Here is an 11295-nt window from a genome sequence, read left to right on the forward strand (position 1 = left end):
CTTTTTCTCCCCATTCAGTTTTCTCCAGAGGTCTATCATATGTGCCTTTTCTAAAATTCTGTTTACCTCCTTAACTTTTTTCTTATTTATTTTGAGGTTAGATTTATCAAGTTCAGAAAGGGGGAGGTTGAGGTCTCCCAATATTATAGTTTTGCTGTCTATTTCTTCCTGTAACTCCCTTAACTTCTCCTCTAAGAATTTGTATGCCTTACCACTTGGTGCATATATGTTAAGCAATGATATTGCTTCATTGTTTATGGTGCCTTTTAGCAGGATATAATGTCCTTCCTTATCTCTTTTAATTAGATCTATCTTTACTTTTGCTTTGTCTGAAATTAAGATTGCTACACCTGCTTTTTTTACTTTAGCTGAGGCACAATATATTTTACTCCAGCCTTTTACCTTAACCCTATGTGTATCCCCCTGTTTCAGATGCGTTTCTTGTAAACAGCATATTGTAGGATTATGGTTTTTAATCCATTCTGCTATCTGCTTCTGTTTTGTAAGAATGTTCATCCCCTGCACGTTCAGGGTTATGATTTCTATCTGTGTCTTTTTCTCCATCCTAATTCCCCCTGTTTATGCTTTTATTTCTCCCTTTCCCCTTCTCCTCCTCAACAAAGTTTTGCTTTTGACCGCCGCTTTCCTCAGTTAACCCTCCCTCTTTATTCCCCTCCCTTATCTTACCATTACCCACTTGCTACTTCTCCTCTTCCTTCTGCCCTCCCCCCTCCCTTTTTCCCGCCTTTCCCTCCCACTTCCCGTAGGACAAGTTAGATTTCTAAACTTATCAGAGTATGTTATTCCCTTCTTGAACTAGATCAGATGACAGTAAAGCTCAAATACTGCTCTTCTCCCTCCCTTCTTTCCCTCTACTATAATATGTTTTTTTGCCACTTCCTTTGGTGTAATTTACCCTTTTCTACTACCTCCTTACCACTTCCCTCATAGCCCTCCCTTTATATCTCTTATTTATATTTTATATCTTTACATCAGTTAATTTATACAGGCATTCACAACCTATGTATATCCCTTTCATTTGTCATAATAGTTGTACCATTCACAAGAATGACTTATATATGTATATATATATATATATATATATATATATATATACATAAAAAACATACATAAGATGATATAATCCCACATAAAGATGTAAACAACCTAAGCTTATTGGTTAATGAGGTTTGTGGGGTTTTTCCCCCTGGTTACCTTTTTATGTCTCTCTTTTAAGGTGTTGTTTTCTTCAGTATATTTTTCAGTATTTTGGGGGGTCTCCTTTAGCAAGTCATTGACTTGATTTTCATGGTTTTCTCGCATCCTTCTCATTTCTCTTCCCAATTTTTCCTCTGCTTCTCTAACTTGCTTTTCCAAATCCTTTTTGAGCTCTTCCATGGCCTGAGACCAGTTCATGTTTTTCTTGGACGTTTCTGTTGTAGGCTCTTTGACTTTGTTAACTTCTTCTGTCTGTATGTTTTAGTCTTCTTTGTCACCAAAGAAAGAATCCAAAGTCTGAGACTGAATCTGGGTGCATTTTTGCTGCCTGGCCATATTCCCAGCCAACTAACTTGACTCTTGAGTTTTTCAGTGGGGTATGACTGCTTGTCGAGTTAAGAGAACTATGTTCCAAGCTTGGGGGGATGTGCCATCTCTGCCACACCAGCACTCCTTCTTCCCCAAGAACCCCCAACCCGGACTGGACTTAGATCTTCAGCAGGCTCTTCAATCCTGCTCTGATCCGCCACTTAATTCCTCCCACCAGGTGGGCCTGGGGCCAGAAGCAATGGCAGCTGTAGTTCTGTAGCTGACCTACCTCCTCTGCCCCTGGGGCGGTGACCGAACCACAAACTCCTTTATAACTCTGTCCCTAGCAGCTTTTTCCACTAACCTTCTCTGTTGTCTTTGGTGTTTGTGGATTGAGAATTCTGGTAACTGCTGCAGCTCACTGATTCAGGGCGCTAGGACACGCTCTGCCTGGCTCCTGGTCTGGTTGGTCCACGCCGCCCATGCTGGGCTCTATTCCACTCTGTTCAGCTCTGCTCCCAGCTCCCTGCGGTATAGACCTCACCCAGAGACCATCCATTCTGCCCTGCACTGGAGCCCTGCTTCCCTCTGCTATTTTGTGGGTTCTGCAGTTCTAGAATTGGTTCAGAGCCATTTTTATAGGTTTTTGGGGGGACTCAGCGGGGAGCTCACGCTAGTCCCTGCTTTCCCGCCACCATCTAGATTCCATGATTCTTTACAAGATTTACGTGTGGATGGGGATTAATGGTGATTTGAGTTCTATGGAGTATTCAATAGAAAAGTGACATATGCAGCAACTGTCTGTCTCAAATGTAGTATAAAAATAAAAAAGTTAAATTATACCCAGATTAATGTTATTGTTTCTTTACACATTCCTCTGAGACAGAGCCAAAGGACTATTGGGTCTCTGGTCCCAGAGGACTTCAGGAAGAGTACAAATGCTGCCATCTCACATTCTACTGAGCTGTTTGTGCTTAGAGGCCTCAAGGGAGGAGGAAAGAGATAGAATCAAAAAGACATTTACATTCTGCATGCAGGTAGGCATGATATTCATTTCTAAAGGCAAAACTCAATGTAGAGCTAGTGAAAAGGGGGTTATTGGCAGCAAATAACAGTTTCTTTTTCTATACTGACAATGAATGCCCTTTGGGTCTTATCACGATAAGCTGAAATGAGCATCAAGTTACATTTTAATTATCTAAAGATAATTTTTATTTCAACCATTTATTTTACATTATGATAAAGATATCAACAGACCATCCTGAAAGCTGAGCCTTGTTACACTGATTTCTGACATACTTTTTAATCAATTAATTAAACAATACTTAAGTGTGCTTACTGTGTAATATATTAGCTAATGTTAATAAATATTTAGCATCAGGAACTAGTTTGCATAGTTCCTAGCCCAGTGCATGGCTCTAGGAAGCAGCTTTGTTCATATATTTGTGTGTATGTGTTTGCACATGCACATATGAATACAGTTATTCTCTTATCAAACAATTCTTGGTTGTCTCTGTAGATGTCAAGCTCTGAGCCAGAAATGAAGGAAAACCAGACTGTCTGCACCAAATTCTCCTTTGTGGCTTTCTCCTCTCTCGGTGAGCTACAACCCATGCTCTTTGTGGTATTCTTAGCCATATACACATTCACTGTGGTAGGAAACCTGGTGATCATCTGTCTGATCTGGGTGAGCCCTACCCTCCACACTCCCATGTATTTCTTCCTGGCAAATCTATCCTTTCTGGAGATGTGCTATATCACTAGTGTGGTGCCTCAGATGCTGGTGCACCTGTTGGTGGAGCCCAAGACAATGAGTGTGGCATGTTGTGCAGCTCAGATGTATGTCTTCACCATCCTGGGGCTGACAGAGTGCTGCCTGCTGGCAGCCATGGCTTATGATCGTTTTGTTGCTATCTGCTACCCACTACGCTACACATTACTGATGAACCCTAGGGTGTGCTTGCAATTGGCTGCAGTCTCCTGGACAACAGGAGTGGTTGTGGAGTCAGCCCAGACCACCTGGATCTTTACTCTCCCCTTCTGTGGCACAGGACAAATTCAGCACTTTTTTTGTGACATCATGCCTGTGGTGCAACTGGCCTGTGTAGACACCTCCCAAAATGAGATTGTGATGTTTTCCCTTTCTGTGCTCTTTATTATGAGCCCCTGCCTGCTCATTCTCTGCTCCTATGCCCGCATTCTCATTTCCATTTTGAGAATGCCCTCTGCTGCTGGCAGGCGCAAAGCTTTCTCTACTTGTTCCTCCCATCTCCTGGTTGTGTCTCTCTTCTATGGCTCAGCCCTCTTTACTTATATTCAACCCAAGGCTGCCCATACTCCAGACACAGACAAAGCAACTGCCCTCATGTACACAGTAGTCACCCCTGCACTCAACCCAGTCATCTATACCCTAAGAAACAAAGAAGTGAAAGGAGCCTTTTGGAGAATAGCCAGGAGGCATCCTCTTAGCCAAGATGCTTAAACTTGGCCCAAAGTGCATAATTAGCAAAAATCAAAACAAAACAAAAAATTCGTTCTGATTATTCAACTTTGTTCTTGTCTGCTCCCATCAGGTATGGTGGAAATGTAGATTCTTTTCTTTGATATCCTTCTCTCAGTACTGGTGAGTAAGAGAGTAGAGTAGCATGTTTGGTTGTTCTTACCACAGAATCAGTCAGTAGATTCATATGCTTGCAATAAGATAATAAATTTATCTGGTGCTTTATTTCAGAATGGCTGAAAGTCTCTCATTTAAGGAAAAGGATACTTAATATTTTAGCCTCCATAAAGCCTGAGCTGTATCATAAAGTTTAAAGTTAACCCTCCCCCTCCCTACTTAAACTTGCACATGTACCACATATATCCACATCCTGTATCATGCCTGTAACTGCTGTCTTTTAGTTTGGGGTTAAGGTGTTAGATTAAGAATGTTTCCTTGTTTCAGGAATGTGAGGCCAATTATCCCCACTGATGGGGATGGAGGTCCAGTTTCCAGGGCTTCTTAGAATTGTTTTGCAAGGGGATTTTGGGGGCTTCTTAGAATTGTTTTGCAAGGGGGTTTGGGGGGCTTCTTAGAATTGTGTTCTCAGGGGTTTTTTAGGGGCATTTCTTAGAATTGTCTTCAAGGGGTATATAAACTGCCTGTCTGACCTCTATAATTGGCTTCCCTCCCCCATTCTGCTCTGGAGTAGGCAATGCCCAGTTCTCACGCAAGACTTGCAAATAAAGCCTTTGATTTTACCTTGAGAGACCTTTGATTGTTATTTCATTTGGGGGGAATTATTGCCCCCCACACATGCTTGGTTGTTCTTACCACAGGATCAATCAGTAGATTCTTATGCTTCCAATAAGATAATAAATTTATCTGGTGCTTTATTTCATAGGAACATGTCTGGATGTTGGAAAGAAGATTCCCCCTCAGATATGGAGTGGAGAAGAGTTGAGAAAGTAGTTGGTAGATTGTATGCACCACAAGTGGTTAATTAGTTTCTCCCTTTTATAAACACCTCTATTTCCTTCAAGTGATCCTTGTTTGCCATAGTTTTAAATCCCTTTGCCATCCTAATTGGTCAACTCAAGATATACTTCAGTTTTCAATGTATCTTCTAAAATGCATCTCCTAGAACAGAGCACAATGTTCCATCCAATTAATCAAAAATCATCCATAATACACTTATTGTGTGTCTATTAGTTTTCTAAGCCCTAGGGATGCAAAGAAAATGCAAAAATTATGCTTGAAAGAGAACCTTATGTTCTCATTGGGGAGAGAGCATGTGCTTAAATAAGCACAAACAAGATATATTCAAATCAGATACAAGTTAACCACAGGGAAGAAGGCACTAGCATCCAGGGGACAAGGAAAACTCTTACAGAAGGTAATACTTGAGATAATTTTTGAGAAAAGCATAAGATTCTAGAGACACAGATAAGGAAGGAATGCATTTCAGGCTTATGGGACAGTCTGTGTAAAAGCATGAAAATGGGAGATTAAGCACTATGTGATAGATAGCAAAAAGACCAAAATGGTTGCATCATCAACAAAGTGAAGAGAAGTAATAAGCAAGAGGACTGGGAGGACAGGAAGAGTCCATGCTGTGAAAGTCACTTGAATTTTTTGATTTTTAGATTTCCCATCTGTAATGTGAGGATAATAGTAGCACCTACTTCATAGGGTTGTTATGAGGATTAAAGGAGATAACATGTATACTTTGCATAACTTAAAGCACTATATACCACCTATCATCATCATCATCATCATCATCATCATCATTGTCATCATTCTAGTCAAGGATATCTATTCCAAATTTGTCCAATACCTGAAAAGAACCATCTGAAATACTATATGAAGAGCTTGGCCAAAATCTACACAAAATGTATTCCAACATTCCCTTTAACTAGTACTTTAGTAATCAGGTCAGAAAAGGAAATGAGATTAGTCAGACTTGACTTGCTCATAATGAAGCCCTGGTGGTTCTTTATAATCACTGCTTTCTTTTCTAGATATTTCCATTTATCTCTTCAGTGGATCCTTCTAGATTGTAAGTCAATCTCACTGGCTTGTAGTGTGAAGACTGTTCTCTGCTCTTTTTTGAAAAGCAGGACATTTGCCCTTCAACCATTTTTAGTATATCTCCTGTTTTCCATGATCTTTCAAATATTGCTGAAAATGAATCAACAATTTCCATGTGAGAAGATGTAGTTCATCCGGAATAGGTGACTTGAATTCCTCCAGGTAATTATGTCCTTTCCTACCCTTTCCTTTTCCTTGGGTATCAACTTGCTGTAAGTCATTTGTGTTCTATCATTTCCAGTGCAAAGATCATGTTATTTGGCAGAAAAAAGAAAAGTCAAGTAAGTCTCAAGAAGTTTCTCCATCACTCTTTTGTCAGTTATCAACATCTTGTGCATTCCATTCTTTTATTACCTCTTTCCCCATATATAGTTTTTTAAAAAGTCAATATCCCCAAATGTGAGGGAAGATGAGAGGGAGTAGTCATTACTCGTTCAATGTCAACATGGAAAAGTTCTGTGCTTGCCCCTGTGCTTTTTAATCTTTTATAGTTTCTCTTGAATAAGGGCTTGGATTGGCACAATCTTCAAATATGCAGAAGACACATAGGTGGGGAGGATAGCTTATGTACTGAGTGATAGAATCAGGATCCGAACAGATCTTGGTGGGCTGAGTATTGAGATGAATCTGTTAAGATGAAATTCAGTAAGTATAAATTCTTACAGTGGGCATAAAAAATACTAGTTTGTTTTTTTTTTTCTGAAAAAGATGGGTCACCCATGTGACATGGCAGTCAGAAAAAAAATGTGATTATGGTCTTCATTAATGGTGAGAGCTTCCAGGCAGAGGAAAGTGGTAATTCTATGTTCCTTTGACTTCAGAACACGTTTTCTAAGTGTTTTCCTTTTCAACCTTAGATCATTCTGAGTTTTCCTGACACTCTTTACGACACTGGGTCATGTTTTTATATTAATCCTTTCTTACCTGTACTTGCTTCTATCTTCTGTATATTTCTTTTGGGAATTTAAATTTAGTTTACTAGTTCCTTCTATATCCACACCTACATTGTCAGACAAATTTCATTTTTAATGCTCATTGTAATTGCTACAGTTTGTGTCTCCATAACTTCATTATTAAATATCTTTCATCTTTCTTGGGCTGGCTTCCCCTTTTGTATTTTTGTCCATGGCAATCTACCTCTTTTTCCTCTCAATCCTTTGAATTCTCATTTCCTAAAATCTGTATACATGTCAGATGATGTCTGAATTTCTGTTTCTTTATCACAAACCCCAGGGTTCCAATCATTTCCAAACCAGCAACCAGTTCTTTTCTGTTAGTGAAAAATCAAATCCCAAATTTATCTTGCCCTACAAGGAAGACCATCTCCCCTGCATTAGCCATTCTCTCCTCTTCTCCCCATCTTAACTCTTTGGTGAACCAATTCAACTCTACTCTGTCCTCATCTCTTGAATCCCTTCCCTCCTTATCATATGACCAATTATGTCTAGTAAAGCCTTAGTTTTCGACCACTCCCTCCATTTATGGCTTACACACATGTTGCTGAATGAAGGTGAAGAAAATCACATAATCATTCTGAGTGGGTCCTCTACAAATTGTTTTACAATTCCAACCGAGCCCTCAATCTCCCTCTCTTAACCCCTGTTTCACATGATGAAATGACTTTGTACTTTTCTAAGGCTAACCTCATTCAAGTGATTTCCTTCTGTTTCATCTCTTCCAATAGATTTCCCCCTCTGTCATTTCCATTCTCTCATTTATTTTCAATCTCTCCTCTTGGTGTTAATTCATTAAATATAAATGGGCTGTTAATAAGTGGAAATGAGGTATGGGGTGGCACAAACTGGAATGGGGGCCTCAGCAAATATTATTAGAGTGATACCTCAATACCTTAAAGACACTTCTAGACCACTGAGAGGAAGATATAGTCAGACTTGCTGCCAGAAAGTTAGATTAGAGGGATTACTACATTTCCTAAATTATTCATCTATTTTCAAAGCCACATCTACCTGTGAATCATCCATATATGTAACAAACATGGCACATCAGAACTGAAGCAACAATGAAGACTGTCTCTTAATCTCTCTTCCCCTACACTTGTTCCTTCTTCTCCTAAACAAACAATAGGGGATTCAGTTCAGACTTCCTAATCTTTCCCAATTGTTGATTAATACCCTTACTAATAGACTAATCCAGACTTCTAAGGCTTGTTAGGAAATTCAGTCAGATCTCTGTAGATTGTTTGGAAAATTTCTCCAAAGACCATACAAGTTTATTTAATTTCTTATGATCTTAAAGGATCTATCTGTACGTATATCTTATTGAATATTTCCATCAACGGTGGTAAAAAATAGATTTTAAGGGCTTATCAAGACATCTAGATTCCTTTTCCCTCTGAAAAATGGTGAAATTTAGATTTCTGAGACCTCAGAGATAATTCTACACCAATCCACTCTTCATTTTCTAGCAGCAGACTACTAAAGGAAAATTTAATAATTCTCATTGGGATTTATTAAAAATGACTTCATCAAGTAGCATAAGGAATTATCGATTTTGTTATTCTCCCTAGAAATAGAAAACTTAACGCTAGTTGACTTGAAGAAAAAAAATTGATTGGAAGAACACTTGGGAGTAGGAAGAAGGAGAAGGAGACACTGACCTTTTTTCAAAGCACAGGCAAATTTAAGAAATTTTTTTTTCTAGAGTTAGATGCATGATTCCTCAGGTATCGTTAATTAATGTTAGATGATATGATACTATCTCTCCATAGCTAGGGTATATTATGCTCTAGTTTAGTTTTTTGATCTGTTCATCATTATAGATTGTATTTTTACCTAGAGAAAGACAAGCATCTAAGAAGTACAAGATTAAAAAGTTTCAAGACAATTTTCCTCTACATTCATTCAGAATACTCTACCAAAGTGAAAGGCTTCTAATTAATTTTTGGATTTAACATATCAGTGAAATGAGTCTCTTGTTGCTAATTATAGTTTGGGTTAATATGTTGAGTAAATGAATAATATTTTGTTCATTTGAACTTCCTAGGAATTCCAGTTGTTACTTTTATAATGTAAACACACCAAAGGATCTGGAACTGAGGATATGCAGCCTCTAAAAGAGCTGATTAAAGGGGAAATGAAAACTCTCTTCATATGTCTAAAGGAATTAAGCATGAGATATTAGATTATTTTTTTTTCTGATTGGCCCTAGAGGACAGAAGAGGAAGTAATAGGTAAAAACTGTAGAATCATATTTATGTTTGAGATTCAGTAAAAACTTTCTACTAATTAGAAATTTATCTCAATTCTGCCATAAAATGAGTTTGTCCTCCTGATTAGGTTTCGCACTACTGGAGGGCTTTAAGCAAAGGTTGGATAACAATTTGTCAAGTATGCTGACAGGCATAAAGGAGATTCATTCAGAGACTCAGCTTTCATTAGCTAGCCTCTGAGGACCATTTCAATCTCTAAGAATCTATGGTACTTGGATTATTTTTTACTAAAACCTGGAAAGATGTACATGAACTGATGCAAAATGAAGTGATCAGAACAGGGTGAATCCAGTAGATTTCTGTAATGGGAAACACTGGTACTTTTTTGTTGTCTTTTGTTTTAGAGTGCTTCTCGGCACTAAGGCAATCAAGTGCCTTTGAGTCTTGCCTTTGTTTGAATCAAGAGTCATTGATTGGAAACAATATAAAATGTGGTGAGAGTGATTAAAGATCTTTCTCACATACTTTTGCTAAGTAAACGCTAAGCCCCAGGGCCCTAAACAGGGTATATATGTTTTGAGGTTGGTATTTTGCTTTTGGGGTCACACTCATTGGAAGAGTGTCTGTGTAGAGACTCTGGGTAGCCACTGGAGCCCCCCAGGTTTGAAAAATCCAGATGTTGGTGCTTTTCTCTCTGGTAACTATGTATTTAATGTCTTGGTCAGCCTATTTGTTGATTTGTGTTATTTTGCTCTGTTTATATAATTTCTGCTTGTAATTTCTGTTTGTATTTTCTCTGCAGTTCAGGTTGCTGACTTTTCCCCCCAGAACTAAGTGAATAACATATGTATGTTTAATTAAAGTAAGGTTGTTATCCCCTTAAAGTTGCTTTCCCTAGAAAAGCAGATCAAAGAACCTATGCTAGTAGCCCTCCTGTATGCTGGTGCTTTTGGCTTTACACAGCCATATTAGTGGCAAGTAGCATTGTAGTTACAACTTCTTTTCAGTGTAACAACAATATTTTATGATGATCAAATGTGGATGACTTAGCCATTCTCAGCAATACAAAGATCCAAGACAATTCCAAGGGATTCATGAAGAAAAATGCTATCTCTTCGGAAAGAAGTGACAGAATCTGAATGCAGATGAAAGCATATTATTTTTTCCTTCCTTCCTTCCTTCCTTCCTTCCTTCCTTCCTTCCTTCCTTCCTTCCTTCCTTCCTTCCTTCCTTCCTTCCTTCTTTCCTTCCTTCCTTCATACTTCCTTCCTTCCTTTCTTTCTTTCTTTCTTTCTTTCTTTCTTTCTTTCGTTCTTTCTTTCTTTTTTCTGTCAAAGTGGGACATTTAGTTGGAAACATCCTGTGGGAAAATGAAGATGTAGATCTGTAGCTCAGAAGTGAAACCTAGACTGGAAACAAAGATTTAGGAATCATGTGCATGAAAGTGGTAATTGAAGCCACAGGACTGATTAATGTTATCAAGGGAGTTTAGCATCCTAACGAAAGTGTAAAGATAGAAAAGAAGACTAAGGGCAGATCCTCATAGAATACATACTTTAAGAGGGAGCCAGCGAAAGAAAAAAAATGTGGTCTTTCTGAAAAGAAAAAAGGAATTTCATTCTACTAGTAGGAAATGTTCTTGTCAAAAGTTACTGACAAGTCAAGAGAGATAAACACTGAAACAAAGTATATTGAATTTTGTGATTGAGGATTGGCATCTTCATAGACACCAACAGATGTCTGAATAGATAGTGGGGCAAAAGCCCAATTAAGAGTTGGAGAATATCTAGAAGCAAGTGACCAAGATAGCAAGAGGACTGGAGACCGTGGTGCACAAAGATCAGTCAAAAAAACTACGGATGTCAAGCCTAAAGAAGAGATGACTTATGAGTGACATAATAGTGGTCCAAAAGTGTCTGGATGATTATTAAAGTATCTAAATGATTGTTTTATGGAAAAAGGGTGAGATTTACTTTACCTAACTATAGTATAGAACAAATGGTAATATGCATAAGCTGCAAAGAGGTAA

General features: G+C 38.4%; 1 protein-coding gene across 1 annotated transcript; it reads left to right on the plus strand.

Annotated features, from left to right (window-relative positions):
* The first annotated feature begins 2503 nt into the window (after nucleotides 1-2503).
* LOC118849566 (olfactory receptor 10C1-like) lies at nucleotides 2504-4009 on the plus strand. The gene is made up of 2 exons (XM_036758455.1): nucleotides 2504-2560; nucleotides 3047-4009. The coding sequence occupies exon 2, from the start codon at nucleotides 3047-3049 to the stop codon at nucleotides 4007-4009; it is 963 nt and encodes a 320-aa protein (XP_036614350.1). The 5' UTR covers nucleotides 2504-2560.
* The last annotated feature ends 7286 nt before the right edge of the window (nucleotides 4010-11295 follow it).

Source organism: Trichosurus vulpecula, chromosome 5, assembly GCF_011100635.1.
Source record: "Trichosurus vulpecula isolate mTriVul1 chromosome 5, mTriVul1.pri, whole genome shotgun sequence".
Classification (NCBI taxonomy): domain Eukaryota; kingdom Metazoa; phylum Chordata; class Mammalia; order Diprotodontia; family Phalangeridae; genus Trichosurus; species Trichosurus vulpecula.